Source organism: Trachypithecus francoisi, unplaced genomic scaffold (assembly GCF_009764315.1).
Source record: "Trachypithecus francoisi isolate TF-2019V2 unplaced genomic scaffold, Tfra_2.0 Lachesis_group12, whole genome shotgun sequence".
In the NCBI taxonomy this organism is placed as follows: domain Eukaryota; kingdom Metazoa; phylum Chordata; class Mammalia; order Primates; family Cercopithecidae; genus Trachypithecus; species Trachypithecus francoisi.
In genome coordinates this window covers 53,960,556-53,988,510 of record NW_022681457.1, presented here as the reverse complement: position 1 = coordinate 53,988,510, position 27,955 = coordinate 53,960,556, and the positions used below count along the sequence as shown (strand labels likewise).

Below are 27,955 nucleotides of genomic sequence, written 5' to 3'. Positions count from 1 at the left end.
AAATAAATAAATAAATAAATAAATAAAAGTATATAAAGAAAAAGAAATAGAAAGCCTGAGTGGTTTTTTAAAAAGCAATCAGTATGTTGCCTATGAGAGACTCATCTTAGCATTCAGTCAAATAGGCTGTAGTAACAGAATGGAAAAATTGTATATTCCATGAAAATAGTAACCACAATTGAGTGAGGTGGTCATAATTATACTAGACATAACATGCTTTAAGTCATGTACTACTATGAGACAAAGATTGATATTGTATTATGACAAAGTGAGTTGATATACCAGAAATCTATAATATTTACCTTTCTATATGTATATGTGTATATAACATCAGGGCTCCAAAATATATAAAGCAAATATTGACAAAAGTGAAGCAAGACATACATAGCAACATAATCATTGTAGACATCAAGACCCCATTTGCAATAATAAATAGAAAATTCAGATAAAAAATAACAAACAGAAAACTTAGAAAACATTATAGACTATGTTAATTATTTTTCAAATAGAGGAATAATTGAGAGTACATTATTTATAACAAAAAGAGGTTTATTTGGCTCACAGTTTGGCAGACTGTATAAGAAGTGTGTGCCAATATCTGCTTCTGGTGAGGGTCTCAGGAAACTTACAATCATGGTGAAAAATAAAGGGTAACTGGATGTATTATATGGTAAGAGACAGAGCAAGTGTGAGGTGAAGGAGCCAGGTTCTTTTAAAGAACCTACTCTCATTTGAATTAATAGAGTGTAAACTTTATGGTTACCAAGAAAATGTACCAGCCATTCATGAGAAATTTGCCCCCGTGATCCAAACATGTCCCACCAGGTCCTACATCCAACATTAAGGATTTATATTGCAGCATGAGGTTTGGAGAGCATGGACATCCAAATCATATTATAGACCAACTAGGCTTCACAGACGCACACAAAACTTTCCAGTCAAAACCAAGATAATACGCAATATTCTTATTTACATCTGGTGTATTCTCTTAGGACACACACCAAGTTTTATTAATTTCAAAAATACTGATTGGGTGCCATGGCTGCTGCCTATAATCCTAACCCTTTGGGAGATGAAAGTAAGAGGATCCATTGGTGCCAAAAGTTTGAGACCAGCCTGGGCAACATAGTCAGATTCAAACACTACAAACAAACAATTAGCCAGACAAGGTAGTCCATATCTGTAGTCCTAGCTACTCAGAAAACTGAGGTAAGAGGATCACTTGAGCCCAGGAGGCTGAGGCTACAGAGAGCCAAAATTATGCCACTGTACTCCACACTAGGTGACGCTAAGATCTTGTCTCAAAACAACAAAAGCAATCACTTAAAAAAGACTAAAATTATGCATGTGTGTTTTCCAACAAAAAGTGAATGAAACTGGGAATTAAAAGCAAAAGTCAAACTGGCAAATTCAAAACCATGTGTATACGAAACACTCAACATATTCTTGCTCAGGGGTCAAAAAAATTTCATTTTTCACAAAATGTCAATACAACCTAGAGTAAAAGTTACAGAACATAAACAATGTGATACTGACACAAAGATAAACAGATGAAAGAACAGAATAGAGAGCTCAGAAATGAACCCTTCCGTATATTACCAAATGATCTTCCGCAAAGTTGCCATGAGTACAAAATAGAGAAAAATAATCTCTTCAAAAAATGATGTTGAAAACTGAATATCAACACCAATAAAGTTGGATTATTTCCTTGAATGTTACAAAAATATATTTTTAATAAAATACTTAGACATAAAATAACTAACAAATCTTTTAGAAAAAAATACAGGAGTAAGACACGACATTGGTCTTGGCACCATTTTCTTACATACAAAATTAAATGCCTGAGCAACAAATGAAATAGAAAAGTTTAACTACACTAAACTTCAAAATTTCTGCATATCAAAATCAATTCAAGAGTAACAATATCCCTTAGAAAATGGGTAAAACATTTGCATATTACATGTGAAAGAAAATATTCAAAATACATAAACAACCCTTAAAACTAAACAATGAAGTTGAATAACTTGATTTAGAAATGGACAAATGAAATTTTTATTAGAAAAGTACACAAATGAAAAAAAGCGTTTGAAAGGACACAGAAAATTACTAGTTTATAGAGAAAAAAAAACAATGACAAACAAAATCACCTCACACCCATTAGAAAGGCCACTATAATTTTTTTTTTTTTTTTTTCTGAGATGGAGTCTTGCTCTGCCACCCAGGCTGGAGTGCAGTGGCCGGTTCTCAGCTCACTGCAAGCTCCGCCTCCCGGGTTTACGCCATTCTTCTGCCTCAGCCTCCCGAGTAGCTGGGACTACAGGCGCTCACCACCTCGCCCGGCTAGTTTTTTTGTATTTTTTAGTAGAGACGGGGTTTCACCGTATTAGCCAGGATGGTCTCGATCTCCTGACCTCGTGATCCGCCCGTCTCGGCCTCCCAAAGTGCTGGGATTACAGGCTTGAGCCACCGCGCCCAGCCAGAAAGGCCACTATAAGTTTTTTAAAAAACACCAAATCTGGCCGGGCGCGGTGGCTCAAGCCTGTAATCCCAGCACTTTGGGAGGCCGAGACGGGCGGATCACGAGGTCAGGAGATCGAGACCATCCTGGCTAATACGGTGAAACCCCGTCTCTACTAAAAATACAAAACTAGCCGGGCGAGGTGGCGGGCGCCTGTAGTCCCAGCTACTTGGGAGGCTGAGGCAGGAGAATGGCGGAAACCCAGGAGGCGGAGCTTGCAGTGAGCTGAGATCTGGCCACTGCACTCCAGTCCGGGCGACAGAGCGAGACTCCGCCTCAAAAAAAAAAAACAAAAAAAAAAACAAAAAAAAAAAAAAAAAACAAAACACCAAATCTGTTGATGATGCAATACAAATGAAACCTAAGTTGAATGTTGGTGGATAACAAAGATACAGTCATTATTTTAAAAAGTTATAAATGTTTCTCATTTGTAAATCTATATCCAAAATATGTTAAAAAAAGGCCAGGCACAGTGGCTCAAGCCTGTAATCCTAGCAATTTGGGAGGCTGAGGCGGGAACACATCATCTGACGCCAGGGGTTTGAGACCAGGCTGGCCCTGTCTCTACTAAAAATACAAAAAATTAGCTAGGCATGGTGATGGGCACCTAAAATCCCAGTTACTCGGGAGGCTGAAGCAGGAGAATTGCTTGAACCCAGGAGGCAGAGGTGGTAGTTAGCTGAGATCACACCACTGCACTCCAGCATGGGTGACAGAGCGAGACTCCATCTCAAGAAAAAAAAGAAAGCAACACAGGACCTGGAAGACATATTTGAAAATCTGTCTTTATTATACCAGTATTCACAAAAGCCAAAAGCCTGAAGCCACCCAGATGTCTCTTGATTTAAAAATATATTAAAAAAGTAACATATACACACAATGGAATATTATTCCACCTTAAATAAAACAATCTTGTCACATTTTAAGATAAACATTGAGAATATTATGTCACCTGAATTAATCCAGTAACAAAATTATGGATACTGTATGATTCCACTTATATGAGATACCTTAAGTAGTCAAAACCATAAAAACAGAAAGTGGAAGGTTTGTCTGTCAAGGGCTGGAGAGAAGGTAAAATGAGCAGTTGTTATTTAATGGGTATTGAGTTTTAGTTTTACAAGATGCAAAATTTCTAGAAGTCTTTTGCATAACAATGTGAATATACTTAACATGCCTGAAATGAACACCTTGTTTATTTTGACACAGGGTCTCACTCTGTCACCCAAGCTGGAGTGTAGTGACACAATTTTGACTCCCCCTCAATCTCCCATGTAGCTGGGACCACAGCTGCACACCACGATGCCTGACTATTATTAATTTTTTTTTATAGAAAGGGGTCTCTATATGTTCCCCAGGCTGGTCTCAAGCTTTTGGGCTCCAGGAATCCTCCTGTCTTGGCCTCCCAAAATCCTGGGATTACAGATGAGAGCCACAACCATGCCTGGCCCTGAAATGTACACTTCAATACATTTAAGATGGTAAACTTTATGTTATGTGTTTTTAAAACAATGTTTTTAAAGAAAAACTGAAAAAATCCAGAATTATAAGTCTTTTTGAAAATTACCTTCAAATCACAAAAGTGTTTCTCTCACAAAAGGAAATATATATTCATCATTAAACACATGGTGAAATAGACTATCTTCATGACTAATCACTTAGGCAAGATAAAACTACCACTGGCCGGGCGCGGTGGCTCAAGCCTGTAATCCCAGCACTTTGGGAGGCCGAGACGGGCGGATCACGAGGTCAGGAGTTCGAGACCATCCTGGCTAACACGGTGAAACCCCGTCTCTACTAAAAAATACAAAAAGCTAGCCGGGCGAGGTGGCTGGCGCCTGTAGTCCCAGCTACTCGGGAGGCTGAGGCAGGAGAATGGCGTAAACCCGGGAGGCGGAGCTTGCAGTGAGCTGAGATCCGGCCACTGCACTCCAGTCCGGGTGACAGAGCGAGACTCCGTCTCAAAAAAAAAAAAAAAAAAAAACTACCACTGAAAATCAGCTAAGAATATAAGACAAGCCATAACTAAAACTGGGGTCATATTTAGAAACACACATATGTAATCTGATTGGGATAGACATGTGCAATTTATCTCTTAGTTAAACCTCAAATAGACTTAAAGTGTACAAACAGAATTGCAAATTCTCTAAAATTATAATATGTAAGTAAAACCAACAGGCACAATAAACCTATGTTAAGAAACCTACACTGAGGCCAGGCGCAGGGGCTCATGACTATAATTCCAGCACTTTGGGAGGCCAAAACAGGCAGATCAGGAGGTCAGGAATTTGAGATTAGCCTGGACAATATGGTGAAACACTGTCTCGAATAATAATGCAAGAATTTGCCGGGAGTGGTGGCGCGCCTGTAGTCTCAGCTACTTGGGAGGCTGAGGCAGAAGAATGGCTTGAAGGCGGAAGGCGGAGGTTGCAGTGAGCTGAGATTGCGCCAGTGCACTTTAGCCTGGGCAAGAGAGCGAGACTTCCTCTCAAAACAACAACAAACAAAAAAACTACACTGAAAAAACATGCTAATACAGAACTTCACAAAATAAGATAAATGTTTACTCATAAAATCTGGTATAACACATGGAAGTATCATTACAAAAATTTGTCAGGCCAGGCGCTGTGGCTCATGCCTGTAATCTCAGCACTTTGGGAAGCTGAGGCGGGTGGATGACCTGAGGTTAGGAGTTTAAGACTAGTATGGTCAACGTGATGAAACCCCATCTCTACTAAAAATACAAAAATTAGCCAGGCACGGTGGCACATGCCTGTAATCCCCGCTACTTGGGAGGCTGAGGCATGAGAATTGCTTGAACCCGGAAGGTGAGGGTTGCAGTGAGCCAAGATAGCACTACCGCACTCCAGCCTGGATGAGAGAGGGTAACTCCTTCTCAAAAAAAAAAAAAAAAAAAAAAAAAAAAATTGTTGAGGTAACTGCAATCTTTAAACTATTATTATGTACTTATCATATACAGGTATTTTGAATCATTGGCATGCACTGTGTGGCAGTAAAATTTCAGAGAATATGCAGTATAATTATAAAAAGATTCTAATGAGAAACTTTTAATAAATTAGCATTTAAAAGAAACTAGAGTTGCTTTTTACGTTTTAAATATGTTATTCTCACACAAAACTGCTGTATTCCAACTTTAGAAGCAAAGAATAGCCTTACATTGTTAAATATAGAAAAAATATATATATATATTTTGCAGAATAGGGTTAGACCCTCTGATACGTAAAACAAATATTAGGAAATAAACTCTGTTATTATTTATATACAGGGTGAAGAAAGTAGATAAAAATCCCATAATTTTATAACTACTTATAACTAGTAACTATTTATATTTAGTAAATATAACCATTTAGTAACTATTTTCATAAATATGGAGTGCTTACTAATTATCTAATTTACTTTCGGCATACCATGCAAATTCTAGCATATTGTTCTAAATATCTGAATCTAAAATTACAAATTTGAAATAGAATATAGAAAGAAAGAAATGTATAAGGAGAGTGACATCAGTGAAATGAAAAGAATAAAAGTGCTCTATTTTCATATCCCCTTACAGCAAAAAAAGTCAGCCATCCCTGACCAAAAATGATTTTATGAGAGAACCAGGCATTATGGTTCACACCTGTAATGACAGCTACATGGTACATTACGGTTAGAAAAATGCTTCAGGCCAGGATTTTGAGACCAGCCTTGATTATGTAGCAAGACGCCATCTCCAAAATAAGTGCCTCTAAGAGAGATTTGAGATCCAGGGATGGAGTTGTGAAATGCTGTTAAAGCTTCAGTTCGAGCGAGACATGTTCTATTCGGAAGGCAGGCCCTCATTCAGGTGGGAAATTACAGGACCCCAGTTCTTGGCTACAGACCAGGATAGGGTTCACCCAACTTGGTCCCACAGAGAATTCTGAACTTACTCTGTAACCATCACAGACTCCTCCCAGCCCCGGACTGGCAGCGGTCCTGCTATGCCAGAGACCTGGAGGAAGGCACCCATTTACAGCCATGTAGGCAGGCCTGCAGACTCTGGCCTTTACCGTGGTCCCTGAAACAGTTCACTGACTCAGTTTCAGTTATGTGAGCCACAGTTTATTGTCAGTTCTGCCTATATAGAAACCCACACAGTTACCTGAGGAAATGCTCTCTGGTACTTACTGAAAGCCACACTCATCCACATCCTGATTTAAGGCCCAGCATATGCAGACCTGACTGCAAAAGCATGCCCTAGTGTCTGCCCTACAGAGCAAAGTCCTGAAAGATAAGCAGTGTGTCCAAAAATAAAACAGGAATTACAACTACCCAAGCCCCCGTAACAGGCTAACTGAAGGTGAACCCTAGTGGAGACCCAGCATCCTTGTGACCAAGCTACAATCCCTCTTCACTACAAATTCAGAGGGCATCTCATCACCCTAAGGGCCCGATAAAAGAAAACCTTTACCTTCTAAAATCGGTTTATGAAAACTTGAAGAGGTGTTTGTTCCATCAAATTCAGACACCAATACAAAACTACATTGTGCCCATTGTCAGTGCATCTATTTTAATGTAGCACTGGAAGTATGTGGCAGAAGAATTAGTCAAAGAAATAAAAAAATCCACTGAAATTAAAAAATAAGTAAAATGCTGCTATTTGTAGATCATACAATCTTATATTTAAAAAACCATAAACAGTATATTAAAATCTGTCTAAACTAATAGATATACTCAGTAAACTAGCAAAATATAAAATTAACATACATCTATGGTTTCATACATATCTGATAAAATAGAAGAAGAAAAAAATTTTATTGACTATACCATTAAATAATAAATTTCTGAGGAAAATATTAACCAAGGAGGTAAAAAATCTTTACAATAAAAAAAAGGAGCCGGGCGCGGTGGCTCAAGCCTGTAATCCCAGCACTTTGGGAGGCCGAGACGGGCAGATCACGAGGTCAGGAGATCGAGACCATCCTGGCTAACACAGTGAAACCTCGTCTCTACTAAAAATACAAAAAACTAGCCAGGCGAGGTGGCGGGCGCCTGTAGTCCCAGCTACTCGGGAGGCTGAGGCAGGAGAATGGTGTGAACCCGGGAGGCAGAGCCTGCAGTGAGCTGAGATCTGGCCACTGTACTCCAGCCCAGGCGACAGAGCCAGACTCCGTCTCAAAAAAAAAAAAAAAAAAAAACAATAAAAAAAGGAAAAATTAGAAAAGATACAAATAAACTTTAAAATATTTTATCTATGAATTGAAAAAATAAATATTATTGAAGTGCCATATTATCCAATCTATAGATTCAATAAACCTCCTATTAATTAAAATTGCAGTGGTACTATTTTCACAATAATGGAAAATATAATTCAAAAATTTACATGAAACTAAAATGAACTTTGAATAGCCAAAGCAACCATGAGGAAAAATAACAAAGCAGAGGGATGTCATACTTATAATTTCAAACTATATATTTCAAGACTAGATAGTAATAAAAATGGAATGGATTGTGCAGAAAAATGAACAAACAAAATTCAACAGAAACTATTACTCTCAGACATTTCAGACCTGATGCAAAAAGAGAACTTTGAGAGTAATTTTAGTTTCTCAAAATCATGCAGATATTTGTGTGTCCCAAAAATTAAGGAAAAGCAGCCACATTGTACAGTCTGTTAATTGCCATGAAGAGGACTTTGGCTCTCACTGTGAACTTGAAGGAAGCTCACTGAAAGAAAAGGAAAATCCTTAGAGAATTTAAAAGCATAAGACAGATGATGCTCCTTTGTAAGAGCAAAATTAAAAAAGAAAAAACAAACAAACAAACAAAAAAAAACAGCTGCCCAAGAACTATTTCCTTTGGAACACAGCTTCCCGAATCACATTTTAAGGGCTGGCTTTCTCTTTGACCTTGGGACCTCTTATCTGTGTCGTCTGTTGTATTCATTTTCACTCGCACCTACCTGGGGGCTTGGCAACCATCTCATGTCTCTTCACAGTCAAAGGTTTTTTTCCTTGCTCCAGACAGGTGATCAGGTCTGGCTTAGAAACAGGAATACCTGTTTTATTAAAAATAAAGAACATAAATCTTGCTTATATTCTCCAATTACAAGCTAGTAATGTGCTCAGCAGAGAGAATGTGACAAAATATTCTAGTAAATTAATACAAAAATACTAACTTATAACAGAAATTTCTAAATAATTAGAAAATACTTTCAACTTGTAGGTTTCTTAATTTTACTAGCTGGTACTACTGAATCAAAAATTGGTGGTGGCAATTAGATTTTCAGATGGGGGCAACAATATTTTATGCCATTAAATTTCTGGAATTACCACTAATTTAGAATGAAGAATATAGATCAACTCAGGAATGTGGAAAGTTTGGATTAAGATGGAACACGTTGAAGAAATTCTTTTCTAAGTGAACAAATTCTGAAGATTTTCTGGAAAATGGGGATCCGAAACTCTTTTATGCAAAGAATAAATTACTAAAAAAATTATACAATAAATAAATAAATAAATAAAACCGTTAGGGTATATTATTATGTACTCAAGTTATCCTCACCAAGGAAGACCAGGTTTCTGTAGTTCTCTAACATCACATCCCTATATAAATTCCGCTGTGCAGTGTCCAGGCAATGCCACTCCTCCAGAGAGAATTCTATGGCCACATCTCTAAATTGTAATAGTCCCTGAAAAACATACACATACACACACACACACACACACACACACACACACACACACACACACATTTTTACCAAGTGGCCATGGGCGGAATTTTTAATTTGACTTAAGGTGAAATGAGAGAGTAAAGAGAACTGGTTCTGTCTTATAGAACTGACTAAAATTATCCAATAAAATGATTTCAAAACAGAAATATTATCTAATGTATTCTCTAACTCGGAGAAGAAAGAGCAGCATAAGATCCACATCAATTCATGTATTTTTCTAGATTAAAATAAAGTATAAAATTAAGGGCAAGAACATGAACATGTACATTTTTGAGTGCTATATTTACATCATACAGAATGAGTTGTGAATATTTTTCAGATGGAAAAGACATGTTGAGTTAGAAGAGCATCTCTAAAGTTTTAATATGTACAATAAGCTGAAGACCTCGTTATGCAGGTCCCTCCCCTCCCCCGCAGAAGATCTGGAATAAAGTCTGATTTATTTATTTATTTAGAGATGGAGTTTCACTCTTGTTGACCAAGCTGGAGTGAAATGGTGCCATCTCGGCTCACCGCCACCTTCGCCTCCCAGGTTCAAGAAATTCTCCTGCCTCAGCCTCCCAAGTATCTGGGATTGCAGGCATGCCCCACCACACCTGGTAATTTTGTGTGTGTGTGTGTGTGTGTGTGTTTAGTAGAGATGGTGTTTCTTTATGTTGGTCAGGCTGGTCTTGAACTCCCTACCTCAGGTGATCTGCCCCCTCTGGCCTCCTAAAGTGTTGGGATTACAGGTAGAGACACCCGTGCCCAGCTAATTTTGTGAATTTCTAGCAAGCTCACCAGTAATGCCAATGTTTTTGGCCCAAGAAGGATATTTTGACAAACATCTAGTAAGTGGAAGAGCCTGTGTTTTTCCCACTTTTTCTAGCCTGTAAACAAACACAATAGCCTTCATTCACCATAGAAACATATGTAGAGAAAAAAAGGACAGTTGCCAGATTAAATGTGATGGTTTATGCACATCAGCTGCATAAAGATACTTAATAATAAAGAGGAAAAATAATTAACTCTATAGTGAAAAAAATATATCAGAGATATTTAACCAAGTGAATCATTAACCATTAACTTCACTAGGACAATTTTTTTTTTTGAAACGGAGTCTTGCTCTGTCACCCAGGCTGGAGTGCAGTGGCGCAGTCTCGGCTCACTGGAAGCTCTGCCTCCCGAGTTCACACCATTCTCCTGCTTACAGGCGCCCACTACCATGCCTGGATAATTTTTTTGTATTTTTAGTAGAGACAGGGTTTCACCGTATTAGCCAGGATGGTCTCAATCTCCTGACCTCATGATCCGCCTGCCTCGGCCTCCCAAAGTGCTGGGAATACAGGCGTGAGCCACCGCGCCCAGCCTAGGACAAATTTTTATGATGTGCTAATGCACACAGAAGAACACAGGATCACTGTTGAAATATTCCTCCCAAAGAAAATAAATTATAGTCTGAATGTAAGTATAAAGAAACATCAGTTTTAGGCCAGGCACGGTGGCTCATGCCTGTGATCCCAGCAATTTGGGAGACTGCGGGGGAAGGATCACAAGGTCAGGAGTTCGAGACCAGTGTGACTAACATGGTGCAACCCTGTCTCTACTAAAAGTACAAAAATTAGCCGGGTGTTGTGGCAAGCACTTGTAATCCCAGCTACTTAGCATGCTAAGGCAGGAGAATTGCTTGAACCTGGGAGGCGAAGGTTGCAGTGAGCCGAGATCACGCCACTGCACTCCAGCCTCGGTGACAGAGCCAGACTCCGTGTCAAAAAAAAAAAAAGAAAGAAACATCAGTTTTATACAAACTTTAAAATACAGACGACTGCTACGTTCTGTAATTTTTAGTAGTAATTTTAAATAGGCTTCATTTAGCACCCTAAAGAGCAGGTATCTCCTAATAATTTTTTTCAGAACTTTCTGGGTAATAAATGCCATCCCTCTGGTACAAATAAGGACAACCCATCTCCATCCTAAAGTTTTATATCCTTTGCTGGTTCTTTACAGTTTACAGAAAAAACAAAAGGCAGCAGTTTCTGAATAAGTCTGGATTTAAAAAGCATGTACACATGTACTAATGCAATGTTTTTCAAACAGGTACTATGTGCTCAAGAGTAGGATACAGAGCAGTGTGCTGGGCATAACACATTATGTGATTTAATTCTCATAACACCCTGGGAGCTGGTACTAAGTGTATAATAATTTTCAGGATTTAGGTAAAGGGCCCAGCATTTTTGTTGCTTCTTCTGTTTCTCTGCCATCAAATTTTTTTAAAAACTGCAAAAAATTAAAGCTAAATATAGACAGATGAAAGAAACATGGAAAGCAAGAGTTTAATGTAGTTTAGAGAAAATTTTATTCTGCTTATATTTACATTTTTGTGACTTGTGGAGCAACTACCGGATATGCAGGAATGGAAAACAAGTTCCTAAATAGAATGTCTCTGCAAATACTGGTTTTAATGTAAAATTTAAAAACCAAGACCCTACAACATATAATTTATTTTTCCATTTATCTGTTTTTGGATTTCAGGAAATTGTAAGCACCAGCTCTAGAAAGACAACAGGATTCACCAGCCAAAACTCTGATCTCTTTTACAAGGTTCTGTGAGGCAAGACTCCAGGGTAGGGTCACACCTAAATAAGGCCTCCAAAAAGGGTGAATCTCAACAGAACTGGGTCAGGAAGTGGACCCTATGTAGAATTCTGTTCTCTATGCCACTGGGGTATTTCCAGTTTTGTTTTTTCTAAGCTTACCTAAAAGAAACTTAAATACCAGAGTCTGTGTAATTTTAATCTTTTCTAGCCACTGCCCTGTCAACTCTATATTATATGCTAATATGCAATTTAAACAAATCCCTTAAGGTTCTCTAGGGTAAGTTTATTAGGAAACAAATATGTACACTTAACAGGATGAAAGAAATAGAAATACTGCTGGGCCTGTTGGCTCATGCCCATAATCTCAACACTTTGGGAAGCTGAGGTAAGTGGATCATGAGGTCAGGAGTTCAAGACCAGACTGACCAACATTTTGAAACTCCATCTCTATTAAAATTACAAAAATTAGCTGGGTGTGGTGGCGGGCACCTGTAATCCCAGCTATTCAGGGGGCTGAGGCAGAAGAATCACTTGAACCCAAATGGCAGAGTTTGTGGTGAGTCGAGATTGTGCCACTGAATTCCAGCCTGGGTGACAGAGGGAGACTCCATATCAACAAAGAAAAAAAAAAGAAATTATAACAACAATTCTTCTGTTCATAAATATCCTTTCAAGTATAGGGATCAGAAGTCACAATATAAAGTGGCAAAAAATGCCCAATATTTTGGACATATCTATTTGTTGTACCAACCATATGATGGTTCAATTATTTACCCAGTTGCTAGTCTAGACTAAAAGTTTCTGGACTGTAGGAACCATGACTGCTTCATGTTTTATTTTAATGGTCATATGAAATGGAATTTACTAGTTTATCTATTTGGGTCTCCAGATGTCCTCTTGTTTATCATCCAAGTACCACGAAACTGGATAAACTCTCATCTGGGTACCTACCAAAGACACCCCTTGTATGAGGGGATGAACAAACACAGGATGATTCATTTCTCTTACACTGAGAAAGAAGCAGAATTAACTACTCTTGTCAGCCTGACACAATTCTGCTCTGGACATCCTCAAATCCCTCAAAGATACCTGGATGATTGTGAGAGAATTCCCAGTGACCTGGGACTGATGGCCCAATGATAAGCCAGGCTGGAGAGACTCAGGCTGATTCTCAATGAGAAATGGAACTGCCTTGGTGGAGCTCCAGAAGCTGGATCACCTGTCCTGATTTGCTAGCTCTTGGGTAAAAGAAAGAACACAAATACTGTACTCCAGTATCACATTTTACAGGTAAATATAGTTGTGGTCATAGCTCTGGATACTTTGTGGCCTTGTTCTCTCACTTTTAAGATGCTTTTCTATACTTACACATATTCTGTCATGAGATTCTATTTCCTCCTGGAAGCTCTCACACCACTGTAGCAGGTCAATGAACAAGATGTGAAAAATCTCACAGAGCCATACTGCCAAATGGGGGCTGTAAGCTGTCTAGGCTGACATCTCACAATGCAGAAAATGTCTTTTGTTACTTTTCTGTACATTCTCTATCCAAAGTCCGGCCCTTTTTTGTAAATCCCAGGCAGAGGCCAGATGTTATCTGCAGATTCTAGGTAGGTTACACCTGGCTCTGCATCCTTTGTGTTACAGCAAGTGGAGTACAAACGAAGGAGAGATCCCCTCATAGAGGCTGCTCTAGCACATTCTAAATGATAAGTCTACATGGAAAAAAAAAAAAAAGCTGACACAACATGAATATTAAGTAGACAGTTTATTTGGATAAAGTTTACAGATAATAACCTGGGAGCAAAGATTAAAGTTGCCTAGAATCTACACTTCGATTAGCAGTAGTTACAAGAAGATTTGTAAAGACAAAAAGAGAAACACAGAGTGGGCTGACACGAAGTTGTTTGTCAGTAATTTCTATTTATGTAAAAAAATAACCTTGGTTATTAATTAGATATATATCGTTATAGTTTAGGGTATGGGATATAGTGTCCAATGTGGCATTATTAGTTTAATTTATAGCTACATGTGGCAATACTGAACAGTTTCAAAAGATGAATACACAATTCAAAGGGAGGAGAAAGACATAATTGCACTTTTATTTTAACGTCTCTGAGTTTGATAACTAAAAGGACTTGCATTTTTCAGATAAAAGTTTTTTAATTCCCAAATCCCAAGACCTGGACTCAAAATATGGAGCTGCAGATTTAGGGCTTGAGTGGCTGGAGCAGCAGCACATGTTACCTGCACATTTGTGAGCTTTTTAGCAAGGGAAGGAAGAAAAAAATGGAGATTTTCTTGTCTACATGTCTACTCAATGCATACATGTTACTCTACTTGGGTTTATGGGCCCCATGGTCTCTGAATCAGTTTCATGATTGAAGATAAAAGAGTCATTGAAAGAAGTAAAATGATTGATTGCTGCCCTGTGAAATTTATAGAAATCTGATCTAGACTCTCTAGAAGTGACTGTAGAGGACTATAAATAACAAATAGGCAGAAACACAATTCTGCCTGCACATTTAGGGAACAGCATACACTTCTCTGCACAAATGTGAGTTGACTGGAAGCCTGAGACGGAACGTCCCCTCTAGAGTAAATTCTGGTTGGCACTGTATGTGTTTATATCATGTCTGGTAATTCTAGACTGTTTGGAAACAATAATTAAAAGAAAAATTTTCTCCAGCCCCAGAGAAACTCCACAATAATAGAACAGAAAGAAAATGGTTTTATTACACAATTAAACTTGAATGTGACATGCATCATAGTCAATCTGCTTAAGAGACTGCAAAAATAGAAAGACAGCCACCATAATTAGTCCACAAGTAGAAGAATTTCAGCACCATGTCATACATAGTTTATCCTAAATTCACCTGGAGATTGAAGAGGCCATCTGTGTATGCTAATTACTTATATTCAATGACAAATAAACTTTTCACCTCTTCATAACAGGAGGAAGTTTAGCAGCTTGAAGCCAGGTGCCTGCTAAACGTAGGCTCTCACTCTGCTACAAAAATGGTTGAATAGGATTCTATCTTTTTGGCTATTTACATTTTAGAGCAGTGGCTCTGTACTCCTTGGCATTGGGCTACAGCACTCCTGCTTGCTTTCTCCTGAGTGCTAGTGTCCTCTCTTGACCTCTACCATCTGCCACTGAGGCACAGCTCAGAGCACAGTTTACAGTTTATGTGAATTCCATTTGCCACAGCAGCACTCTAGGGTCACATCAGAAATGGAAGCCTGAGCTGCAGGAGGAGAGCCTGCAGGCCTCCTGGGTAGAATTTCACCTTCACAATAATGGAAATGGGAGCAGTGTTTCAGCCTCAGTTTCTACTTATAATAGTGACAAGGAAAAAATACTGCTAAATTTCCAGCATGAGTCCAGATAGAGATAGCTCCAAAAGTTGTCTCTCACTGTGACAGCCCACCTTATTCAGAAACCATGGGATATTAATAGGGCTTCTGAAACAGACACCCAAAGCATTGGAGAGAAAAACAGATCTGCATCTGAGCAAGATTCTTTTGAGAGAAAAAAGTTAGATCTTAAGAAAAAGCTCAGTTTACATATAAGATTGATGATGTCAGCCAGAAAATATTCCCCTAAAAGCAATTTCTCTCTGAACACCCAAAGTGCACAGCTACTCTAAGCATGAGAAACATGTGCATTATGAAGGAAGGGGGCAAGGCCAGGTGAGATGGCTCACGCCTGTAATCCTGGCACTTTGGGAGGCTGAGGCGGGTGGATCACAAGATCAGGAGTTCGAGACTAGCCTGGCCAATATGGTGAAACCTCATCTCTACTAAAAATACAAAAAAATTCACAGGGCATGGTGGTGGGTGCTATAGTCCCAGCTACTCGGGAGGCAGAGGCAGGAGAATAACTTGAACCCGGGAAGCAGAGGTTGCAGTGAGCCCAGATAGTGCCAGTGCACTCCAGCCAGGGGACAGAGTGAGACTCTGTTCCCCTATAAAAAAAAAAAAAAAAAAAAAAGAAAGGAAAAGAATGGGGGCATATTTTCAGAAGAATTTTATAAAGTTTCATTTCCATTTCTGCTGTGCTCTCCTAGCCACTGAATGGGGGTCTATATTGAAATATATCTTACAACTTCCAATAACACATTTTGATGAAAAAATACAAACTGACTATGTTCATACACTGGAATATATTAGATCTTGCAACATAGCTAATTGAAGAACTACTATAGTTTTTGGGTGGCCACATCACCTGTCTTTATTTGTCTTGTAACAGCCGCATACAAATTTAGTGAAATAAAAGATACTAAAATTGTGCTTAATCATAATTATCCTGATTGAATAAAGTAATAAACATGTCTAATATCTACTAACTCTAACAATTTGGTTGTAAATATTCTTTGGATATTAGATATAAATATCTAAGTATGAATAATTTTAATGAACTAGTCATAATGTATGTAGCATTTTAAAAAATTAAAATTATACATCAGTTAGGCCGGGTGTGGTGGCTCATGCCTGTAATCCCAGCACTTTGGGAGGCCGAGGATGGTGAATCACGAGGTCAGTTTGAGAACAGCCTGGCCAATATAGTGAAAGTCTGAGGCCGGGTGCGGTGGCTCAAGCCTGTAATCCCAGCACTTTGGGAGGCCGAGACGGGCGGATCACGAGGTCAGGAGATCGAGACCATCCTGGCTAATACGGTGAAACCCTGTCTCTACTTAAAAATACAAAAAACTAGCCGGGCGACGAGGCGGGCGCCTGTAGTCCCAGCTACTCGGGAGGCTGAGGCAGGAGAATGGCATAAACCGGGAGGCGGAGCTTGCAGTGAGCTGAGATCCGGCCACTGCACTCCAGCCTGAGTGGCAGAGCAAGACTCCGTCTCAAAAAAAAAAAAAAAAAAAAGAAAGTCTGTCTCTACTAAAACCATATAAAAAAATTAGCCGGACCTGGTGGCTCACAACTGTACTACCAGCTACTTGGGAGGCTGAGGCAGGAGAATTGCTTGAACCTCGGAGGCCGAGTTTGCAGTGAGCCAAGATCGCACCACTGCACTCCAGCCTGGGCAACAGAGGCTGGGTGCTGTGGCTCACGCCTGTAATCCTAGCACTTTGGGAGGCCGAGGCAGGTGAATCACGAGGTCAGGAGATCGAGACCATCCTGGCTAACACAGTGAAACCCCGTCTCTACTGAAAATACAAAAAAAATTAGCTGGGCATGGTGGCGGGGGCCTGTAGTCCCAGCTACTCAGGAGGCTGAGGCAGGAGAATGGCGTGAACCCGGGAGGCGGAGGTTGCAGTAAGTGGAGATGGTGCCACTGCACTCCAGCCCCAGCGAGAGAGGGAGACTCCGGTGCGGGGTGGGTGGGGAATCTATACTTCAGTTAAAACATTTTATGTTTCAAAAGCATAAATAACAGTATTAAAATAACCATTTAAGTGATTAATTCAAAGTAAATATTGTGGCTTTGTATTCATACTATTTTAGAAAATACTGTTTAGGGCTCATGCCTGTAATCCCAGCACTCTGGGAGGCTGAGGCACGTGGATCACCTGAGGTCAGCAGTTCAAGTTCAAGCTGGCGAACATGGTAATACCCCATCCCTACTATAAATATAAAAACTCAGCCAGGCATGGTGATGCATGCCTGTAAACCTAGCTACTCAGGGGACTGAGGCAGGAGAATCACTTCAACCTGGGAGGCAGCAGTTGTAGTGAGCAGAGATCAAACAACTGCACTCCAGTCTCGGCAACAGAGTGAGACTCTGTCTCCAAAAAAAAAAGAAAATATTGTTTAATTTATGTGAATGCAGGTTATCTACAAACATTACACATAACTATGCTAATTGCTCTGAAGTAATAAATAGAAAGCAAGGTACAACTACAGACTCAACTGTTCAGTTTATACCCTGAACTGTTCTTGCTTTCACAGTGTAAGTACTTCAGCCTGCAAATATTGGATAGTTACCTTGGATTATCAGGTTTCTGTCACAGAAACTGAGTATCATTTAGTCTTTATTATTCTGTATTGTTACCTTTAATCTTATCTTTGTGCTAAGCTCTGTGTGCTCCTAGAATGAGCTTGTATCTAAACAAATCTGTGTCTACTTTAAAGGAATAAAAATCAAAAAAATAAACTTTTCAGAACCAAAAACAAAGCAATAAATCTGAAGTACAAGATAAAGATAATCTGGAGTCATAAAAAATGACAAAAGTTTTATTTAGTTGTTGACATGATTTACGTATATTCAAACAAGCAGAGAAAAACATCTACATATATTCTAAATTCCTTAAGAAAAGAGGGAATAGAAGCCAGGCGTGGTGGCTCACGCCTGTAATCCCAGCACTTTGGGAGGCTGAGGCAGGCAGATCATGAGGTCAGGAGATCGAGACCATCCTGGCTAACACGGTGAAACCCCATCTCTACTGAAAACACACACACACACACAAAATTAGTTGGGTGTGGTGGCGGGCGCCCGTAGTCCCAGCTACTTGGGAGGCTAAGGCAGGAGAATGGCGTGAACCCAGGAGGCAGAGGTTGCAGTGAGCTGAGATCATGCCACTGCACTCCAGCCTGGGTGGCAGAGCGAGACTCTGTCTCAAAAAAAAAAAAAGAAAAAGAAAAAAGGGCATTGCAAAAATTTTTTTGGAACTTTTGAAAGACTTTTTGAACTCTTGGACATCTGAAATTAGCACACTGTATGCACTTGAAATAATGTTTATGGAGGAAAAACCAGAAGACAGAAAGATATTATATGATATCCATAAGTGCACAAGACCAATGCAACAGAATAGAGAGCCCAGAAATAATGCCACCCTCCTATACTCATCAGAGTTTTGACAAAGCTGACAAGAGGATTGTGGGAAGAATTCTCTCTTTAACAAATGGTACAGGAATAACTACCTAGCACTATGTAGAAGACTGAAACTGGACCCCTTCATTACACCACACACAAAAATCAACTCAAGATAAATCACAGACTTACTATAAGAAACTCTGCAAGAAAACATGGGGAATAACATTCTAGACACAGAAACTGGCAAAGACTTCATGACGAAGGTACCAAAAGCAACTGCAACAAAAGCAAAAATTGACAAATGGGACCTATTTAAACTAAAGAGCTTCTTCACAGCAAAGGAAACTATAAATAGAGCAAACAACCTACAGAATAAAAGAAAATATTTGCAAACGTTGCCTCTGACAAAGGTCTAACATACAGAATTTATTAAGAACCTAAACTTTAAAAAAAAAGTTTACAAGAAAAAAGCAAACAACTTCATTAAAAAGTGGGCAGAAAACATGAACAGACGCTTGTCAAAAGAAATACATGTGGCTAACAAGCATTATATATTAAAAAAAAAAGGTCATCGCTAGTCATTAGATAAATTAAAAGAAAAACCATAATGAAATACCACCTCACACCCATCAGAGTGGCTGTTTTTAATAAGTCAAAAAATAACAGATGGGTAAGGTTGCAGAGAAAACGGAACGCTTACTCTGCTGGTGGGAGTGTAAATTAGTTCAATGACAGTAAAAATCAGTGTGGTGATTCCTCACAGAACTTAAAACAGGCCGGGCGCGGTGGCTCAAGCCTGTAATCCCAGCACTTTGGGAGGCCGAGATGGGCGGATCACGAGGTCAGGAGATCGAGACCATCCTGGCGAACACTGTGAAACCCCGTCTCTACTAAAAAATACAAAAAACTAGCCGGGCGAGGTGGCGGGCGTCTGTAGTCCCAGCTACTCGGGAGGCTGAGGCAGGAGAATGGCGTGAACCCGGGAGGCGGAGCTTGCAGTGAGCTGAGATCCGGCCACTGCACTCCAGCCCTGGCGACAGAGCAAGACTCCGTCGCAAAAAAAAAAAAAAAAAAAAAAAAAAAAAAAAAAAAAAAAAAAGAACTTAAAACAGAATTATCATTTGACCCAGGAACCTCATAATTGGGTATATACCCAAAGAATATAAATTATTATAAAGACATATTCACATGCATGTTCATTGCAGCACTATTCACAATAGCAAAGACGTGGACAGGCCCTGAATGCCTATCACTGGTAGACAAGATACAGAAAATATGGTATGGTCAGATGCGGTGCCTCATGTCTGTAATCCCAGCATTTTGGGAGGCCAAGGCAGGTGGATTGCCTGAGCTTAGAAGTTTGAGACCAGCCTGGGCAACATGGCAAAATCCTGTCTCCACGGAAAATACAAAAAGAAAAATTGGCCAGGCATGATAATGCATATGTGTAGTCCCAGCTACTTGGGAGGATGAAGTAGGAGAGAACTGCTTGAGCCTGAAAGGTTGAAGCTAAAGTATGCCAATATCATGCCATGGCACTCTAGCCTGGGCAATAAGCCTGTCTGCAAAAATAAAATAAAAGATTTAGTAAAAACAAAACATGGTACATAAACATCATGGAATACTCTGTGGTCATTAAAAAAAAAAAAATGACCATGTCCTTTGCAGTAACACTGATGAAGCTGGAGACAATTATTCTTAGAAAACTAATGCAGAGGCCGGGCACTGTGGCTCATGCCTGTAATCCCAGCACTTTGGGAGGCCAAAGTGGAATAATCACCTGAGGTCAGGAGTTTAAGACCAGCCTGACCAACATGAAACCCCTCTCTACTAAAAATACAAAATCAGCCAGGTGTGGTGGCATGTGCCTGTAATCCCAGCTACATAGGAGGCTGAGGCAGGAGAATCGCTTGAATCCGGGAGGCGAAGACTGTGGTGAGCCAAGGTCGCACAATTGCACTCCAGCCTGGGCAACAAGAACAAAAATACGTCTCAAAAAAACAAAACAAAACAAAAAACAAAAAAAGAAAACTAATGCAGAAACAGCAAACCAAATGCATGTTATTATTTATAAGTAAGAGCTAAGTAATAAGAACATATAAACACAAAGAGAACAACAGACAGTCAGGCCCAGTTGAGGGGGGAGGGTGGGAGCAGTAAGAGGATCAGAAAACATACCTGTTTGGTGCTATGCTTAGTACCTCAATGACAAAATAATCTCCACTCCAAACTCCCATGGCATAATTTTAGCTGTGTAACAAACCCACATGTATACACCCCATCAAAAATCAAAGCTTTAAAAAAAAAAAAAAATCCCTGTGGAGGAGTGGGAGAGTGCAATGTAGGTGAAAGGACTGATTTTCATTACAGATAGTGGCCCAGGTGGTGCTGTATTCTGATTTATTTTTGTTTGCATGCAGATAGATGAGATTATAAACAGGAGGTCCTTAGGTTGGTGGAGAAAACAGGTTGCTGCTGCAGATTCTGTGTCTAGGGGTGGGGATATGCCAGGGGACTTGTAGAGACTTCTGGGTTCTTGGCAAGAAACACTAGGATCAAAATGCCGTGGTGAAGTTCCTGAGGGTGGTGCTCAGTCCTGGGAAGAGTGTGGACACGTCAATGTCTAGTGTGTGTGTTTGTGAGTGGGTGGGAATCCTGTGATGGCAGCTGCAAGAAAAGGGGGTCTGTCATCAGAGCTCTTTCCTCTAAGTTTTCAGTCTTCTGTCACCTTGGAAGAAGACCTTAAATCACAGGACAACAGGCAGTGTGACAGCCTGTGTACAGGAGAACAGAGCCTCCCATTTTCAAATACTCAGAGCTTTGTTCCAGGTCAGGCCTCCGTGATATCTTTTTTCTGACACCAAATCTGTAGAGTTTGCTGAACATCAAACAATTCTCCAACACCAATTCATTGCCTAATATTTGAATTCTGACACCACCCAGAGTCAGCACAGACCCTGAACCCGGGCTCATTCTCACAACATTGTCCCTCACTGCAAATGCCAATCAAAAACCCCATAGGCCAATCTATACTTCTGAGCTACTGTTTGAAAACTGAGGACTCCCAAACCTCCCTGAAATTCAATAATTTGGTACAGCTACTTACAGAACTCAGCAAAACACTGTAGTTATGTTTACCGGTTTCATATATAAGATGCAGCCCAGGAAAAGCCAAATGGAAGAAATGCATAGAACAAAGAAAAGAGATGGGGAAAGATGAAATACATAGATAATCCTGGAAAATATTTGTGATTAATAAAATTCTCTATTCTTTGTGTGCTCCAGGAACAGTACATGGAAAGAAACGCCCTTCTCATTATGACTTAGATGGTGCCCTCTTTTCTTACCTATTACACAGCCAGACACATACTCTGCACATTTTCTCCTTTTTCTCATTAAGAAATTCAGTTGAATTTGTCTTCAGTGGTCAAAATAATTTTTTTTTTTTTGAGATGGAGTCTCGGTCTGCCACCCAGGCTGGAGTTCCTTGGCACCATCTCAGCTCACTCTGCTTCCAGGGTTCAAGCAATTCTCCTGCCTCAGCCTCCCAAGTAGCTGGCATTACAGGTGGCCACCATGACTACTGGCTAATTTTTGTATTTTTAGTAGACACAGGGTATCAACATGTTGACCAGGCTGGTCTGGAACTCCTGACCTCAGGTGATCCGCCTGCCTCGGCCTCCCAAACTGCTGGGATTACATGCCTGAGCCATGGCGCTCAGCCTAAAATATTTCTTAATCAAACTTAAGTTTATCTCCATCCCTCAGGCTAGTGAACTTTGAGCTGCCCTCAGTCTGAGTCAACATACAACCCCATTTTATGTCCCTCCTAAGAACACGCTGATTTCAGGGTAAGACATTCTCTGATCTAAACTTTTTCACCCTCCATTTGCCATTCCCCTCTCACCTTCCTCTGTAATCTTGTTTACTCCTCCCTATAAAAGAAAGCCCTTTTCTGACTACATTTTTTGCAAGCCATAAAGATCTTTTAGTTAGTTGGTACTTCTTCCTGTTGCAATACTTTTTAGGAACTCATTTTTTTTTTTTACGTAAATCTAACATTTGTATTTTAGAAAGTGTAAAAAGTGCCTCAAAACCGTAACAACTTAATTACCAGTAAGACCCTCCCAGTTTCCTTTCATCTTAATCTTAACCGCATCTGCCTGCGGGGCCCCAGCTTTCCAGGGCTCTGTAGCTTCTTTCAGCATAAAGGCTCCTTCCACGGCTGGGGTGAGCAGTCTGAGGTATCTGCAGGGGAGACTCCCCAGAAAAAACTAACAGGGTCTTTAATAACCTCCTATCGGCCGGGTGCGGTGGCTCAAATCGATAATGCCAGCACTTTGGGAGGCTGAGGCGGGCCTGATGCAGAGGGTTCAAGACCAGCCTGACAAACACGGAGAAAACCCGTCTCTACTAAACACCAATATTAGCCGGGCGTGATGGTGCATGCCTGTAATCCCAGTTACTGGAGGGGCTGAGGTAGGAGAATCATTTGAACCTGGTAAGCCGAGGTCACGCCATTACATTCCAGCCTGGGTACCAAGAGCGACACTGTGTCCAAAAACAAAAAACAAAAAACAAAAAAACCCACAACAACAAAAACCCTCCTGTTGCAGGCTTAATATCAGCCTTAGCTTGGAGACACTAGGTTCAAGCTTTAATTTCCACGTCAGGGTTATTCACTTGGTTTGTGAAAGTAAGTGTTAGAAAATCAGTGAAATTACTCACAGTGTTTACATAAAGGAAGTTTTAAGATGCTTACTTTTTTTTTTTTTTTTTGAGCCGGAGTCCCGCTTTGTCTAGCAGGCTAAGATGACTGGATCTCAGCTCACTGCAACTTCCGCCTCCCAGGTTCAAGAAATTCTCGTGCCTCAGCCTTCCAAGTAGCTGGTACTACAGGCACGTGCCACCACGCCCAGATAGTTTTCGTATTTTTCGTAGAGACGCGTTTCACCACGTTTGCCAGGCTGGTCTACAACTCCTGACCACGTGATCCACCCGCCTCGGCCTCCGAAGTGCTGGGATTGCAGGCTTGAGCCACCGCACCCAGCCAGGAAGGGGTTTTGAACCCTAATGCAGTTCCTGTTTTTGTTTCCGTCCCCTGTTGTCTGGGATCAGACCGCACAATCTAAGCTGATCCCCGTAAGCTTAGACCGAAACTTTTTCCAAATAAGGTAAATGCGCGACTTGCGAGAAAAGGAAAAGGGGAAGAAGAAGGGGTAGGGTTGATTTACAACTTTTACAACTTATGACCAGAAAGTTAAGTCACTTAAGAGGAACTCTGTTGTCCTAACACCTCTTTACCTCAAGCGATCCGCCCGCCTCGGCTTCCCAAAACGTTGGGATTATAGGCGTGAGCCACCGCGTCCGGCCCCATAAATTTTTAAAAGGAGAAAAGAGACACTGTAAACCCAAAGGAACAAAGCTCTTCCCATTCATGAACCCGCACCCCGAGTCGGGATTCTCCCCTGCCCAACCTCCCCTGGTCCCTGCACAATCTGGGAGAGAGGCCACGCTGCGGGTGCAGAGCTGCCCAGAGAGGGCTCCACGCCAGGGCACAGTCACCGCTCAGTGAAGAGACAAAGCGCCCGGGGGCCCGGCTGTCAGTACAGCTGCCATCTTACGGCTGAACGGGACTGAGGCCGAGCTGGTTAAGAACTGGGAGCGCAGATTGTGGAGCCGACTGCGGGGAGGCCTGAGTCCCGCCACAGCCACTTTTCACCGGTTCCAACCAGTCCCTCTCCTCTCTCGGGATGTCGGACCGGCACTCTCACCATTTTTGGCTTCCAGGAGGTCCCGGTGTCTTAGCTGTGGATCTCCCAATACCTGCAGGACACAGGACCACAGAGCCTGAGCATCTAGGAGCAGTGAGAACGAGACCTAGAGCTCTGACTACAGCGAGAGACAAAGGCCACACCAAATCCGGAAACCGTCCTCTTCGCTCCAGCTGCCTTTCTGATTGGACGGTTTCCAGCCCGCCGCCCCTGATTGGATAATGCTTAAGGCCCCGCCCTCTGAGGCCCCGAGTGACAGTAGATGTGATTAGACGCTGGGCTGAGTGAAGAAAGAGTGACAGCCTACGCTGCAGCCTTTTCAGGCAGGGCTTCCTCCCTGAGCTGAGCCAAGCCCACCCCAGAGCCTGGGAAAATTCTCTTTTCTTTACTCTCTCTCTTGTTGAATGTATTTCAAAAGGTGAACAGAAATATTTTGCTCTCATATTAATAATACATAAAACTTTTTTTCAAGAGAAAATCAGCTTTTACTTTGGCAATAATGTATTGTCAATACTAAAGGTAATTTTGATAAAACCTTATAAAAGATCAAATTTGTCATTTTTGACCTCTCGAGATTTACGTATATATTTTGTAATCTAATATAATTTTTTAACTGTTTATATTTTATTTTATCTATATTATTTTTATTTTTTCAATTTGAAACAACCTTTAAGTAATTTCAAACTGTTACAGGAGACAGAAAGAAATCATTTAGGGCCAGTCCGCTGGTGCACGCTTGTAATCCCAGCACTTTGGAAAGCCAAAGTGGGTGGATCTCATGAGGTCAGGAGTTCAAGACCAGCCTGGCCAACGTGGCGAAACTTCATCTCTAATAAAAATACAAAAAATTAGCCACGTGTGGTGGAACATACCTGTAGTCCCAGGTGCTACGGGGGCTGAAGCAGGGGAATCGCTTGAACCCAGGAGGCGGAGGTTATGTAACGGCCTAAGGGCTTCATCTTGTCGAGACAGAGGTGATTCATCAAGACAGGGGAATTTGTGGAGGAAAAGTTAAATATTAAATTTGAACTCAATTGAATGTGGACACACACAATGGTCACCAAGTCCTGGAACAGGTTATGTGAGCCCCTTGAGGCATTCCTCTGCTGACCCTCCCCTGGTCCCTGCACAATCTGGGAGAGACGCTATGCTGCAGGTGCAGAGCTGCCCAGAGAGGGCTCCAGGCCAGCGAACAGTCACAGCGCAGTGAAGAGACAGGACGCCTGGGGGCCTGGCTGTCAGTGCAGCTGCCATCTTCTGGCTGAATGGGACTGAGGCCAAGCTGGGCAAAGAGAACTTGGGGCGCAGATTGTTTTGGAGAAATCTCTATTTTGGTCTATTCCTATATGTTAGTTATTGAAAAACAATAGCCAATCGCAAAAAAAAACAAGTTGACCTTTTTGTGTTCCTCGAGCCCAGCTGCAAAGAGCCCAGTTGCAACTGGGCCTCATGCCAAACAACTTGTTACAAAAGGAGCTAGGATCCCCAACTGCACCAAAGCTTCAAAGACCTCTCCTTGTCTGTGCAGGGACAGGTGGCTGACTATTGGGCCCAGGCTGTTGTTTCCAGGTGTGGTGGTGAATCCCGGTCTGGTGAGTGGGTGTCTGACTCTGGAGTCCAGACTGTTGCTTCCTGATCTGCTGATGAATCCTCCATAGTCTGGTGAGTGTGTGTGTATATATATATATATATATATATTTTCTCTTCTCCCCTTCCCATTGCAATGTTCTTATTATATCAATTTGCTTATTATAGATGCATTGCCATTTACCTGGGATAAAGCTTGTTTACCCTTAATTTGTTCCTTTTTATTGTTTTTTGTTTAATCTTGTCTGCATGCCTTATTTTGGCAAGGTGGTCTTCAAACTCTGATGTCCTTTCTTCTGCTTGGTCAATTCAGCTACAAATAGTTTTGTATGCTTCATGAAGTTCTCATGCTGTGTTTTTCACCTCCATTAGATCATTTATGTTCCTCTCTAAACTGGTTATTCTAGTTAGCACTTCATCTAACCTTTTATCAAGGTTCTTAGCTTCTTTGAATTGGGTTAGAACATGTTCCTTTAGCTCAGCAGAGTTAATTACCCATCTTCTGAAGCCTACTTTTGTCAATTCATCCATCTCATATTCTGTCCAGTTCTGCGCCCTTGCTGAAGAGACATTTTGATAACTCAGAGGAAAAGCAGCACTCTGGCCTTTCACCGTTCTTTTGTTGGTTCTTTCTCATCTTCATGAACTTGTCTAGTTTTGATCTTTGAGTTTGCTGACAATTGAATTGTTGTTTTTGTTTTTGTTTTGTTTTGTTTTGTTTTGTTTTGAGACAGAGTCTCACTCTGTCACCCAGGCTGGAGGGCAGTGGCACAATCTCGGCTCAGTGCAACCTTCGCATCCCAGGTTCAAGTGATTCTCGTGTCTCAGACTCCTGAGTAGCTGGCACTACAGGCATGCAACACAATGCCTGGCTAATTTTTGTATTTTTTAGTAGAGATGGGGTTTTCGCCATGTTGGCCAGGCTGGTTTTGAACTCCTGACCTCAAGTGATCTGCCTGCCTCAGCCTCCCAAAGTATTGAGATTACCGGTGTGAGCCACCATGCCTGGCTTTGGATGGGTTTTTGTTGGTCCTTTTTTGTTGTTGATGCTGTTGTTGTTGCTTTCTGTTTGTTTGATTTTCTTTCAGTGGTCAGGTCCCTCTTCTGTAGGGCTGCTGCTGTTTGCTGGGGGTCACTTTAGGCCCTATTCAGGACAACAGGTTCACTCCTGTTCCTGGAGATGTCAATCAAGGAGGTTGGAGAATAGCAAAGAAGAGTGTCTGCTCCTTCCTCTGGAATCTCTGACCTCAGGAGGTGCCCAACCTGATGCCAGTAGGATTGCTCCTGTATAGGGTGTCTGACAACCCCTGTTGAAGAGTTTCATCCAGTTGGGTGGCATGGGGAGGAGAACCCATTTAATGAAGCACTTTGTTCGTTGGTAGAGGGGGGTGTTTCACTGGGGGGAAACCCACTCATCTGGGCTGCCTGCATTTTTCAGAACTAGCAGGAGGAAAGGCTAAGTCTGCTGGTCCGCAGAGACTGCAGCCACCCCTCCCCTTAGGGGCTCGGGCCCAGGGACATCAGAGTTATGTCCCTGAGCCCCTGGCTGGAGTTGTTGGAGTTCCTGCAGGGAGGCCCTGCCCAGTGAGGAGGGATGAGTCAGTGTCAGGCCTAAAGAGACACTTTGGCTGCAATCTACACAGCCAGTGTGTTGGGCTGTGGGGGACACCTCTTGAGACCAAGTTGTCTAGCCTCCCTGGCTCTAGCAGGGAAAAAAATGCAGCCAGGAGCTCTAGAAATTGCTGCTGTCCTTCCTGTGCCCAGGGAGCTTTGCCTTTTAGGCAATTGGGAGTCTCAGTGCTGGCTGCTGTCCCTCCTCCAAGGAGCTCAAAAGGCTTAGACAGCAGGCAGCCACAGCCATGGTGCTGGTCGCCCCTCCCCCGGGAACTCAGCAGGCTGAAGCAGACTCTAGCTGAGAGGATGTTAAGAATCTGTTCAACTCCCGGGTTGGAATCTGAGGCTTCAGTGGCGTGGCTTCACGAGTGGAATCTTCTGATCAGTGGATTGCACAGT

At 41.3% G+C, this 27,955-nt stretch overlaps 1 protein-coding gene across 3 annotated transcripts; it reads right to left on the bottom strand.

Annotated features, from left to right (window-relative positions):
- Positions 1-4,565: 4,565 nt before the first annotated feature.
- On the bottom strand, positions 4,566-24,523 carry LOC117093742 (zinc finger protein 506-like). 3 transcript variants are annotated; one of them, XM_033229256.1, is made up of 4 exons: positions 24,356-24,523; positions 9,065-9,191; positions 8,463-8,558; positions 4,566-7,128 (listed from the first exon to the last, which is right to left on the bottom strand). In XM_033229256.1, the coding sequence occupies exons 1-4, from the start codon at positions 24,356-24,358 to the stop codon at positions 7,040-7,042; spliced, it is 315 nt and encodes a 104-aa protein (XP_033085147.1). In that variant the 5' UTR covers positions 24,359-24,523; the 3' UTR covers positions 4,566-7,039. The 3 variants fall into 3 exon arrangements, with proteins under 3 accessions (XP_033085147.1, XP_033085149.1, XP_033085148.1); XM_033229258.1 differs by having other exon boundaries at positions 4,566-7,081; XM_033229257.1 differs by lacking the exon at positions 4,566-7,128 and adding an exon at positions 7,967-8,227.
- Positions 24,524-27,955: the final 3,432 nt, after the last annotated feature.

Excerpts from the sequence above, each read along its gene's own strand:
- LOC117093742 (XM_033229256.1), bottom strand. Across the intron at positions 8,559-9,064 it reads CAGAAACCTGGTCTTCCTTG|GTATTCCTGTTTCTAAGCCA; the intron begins GTGAGGATAACT and ends TTAATAAAACAG. Across the intron at positions 7,129-8,462 it reads GATGGTTGCCAAGCCCCCAG|TGGATTTTTTTATTTCTTTG; the intron begins GTAGGTGCGAGT and ends TTTTAATTTCAG.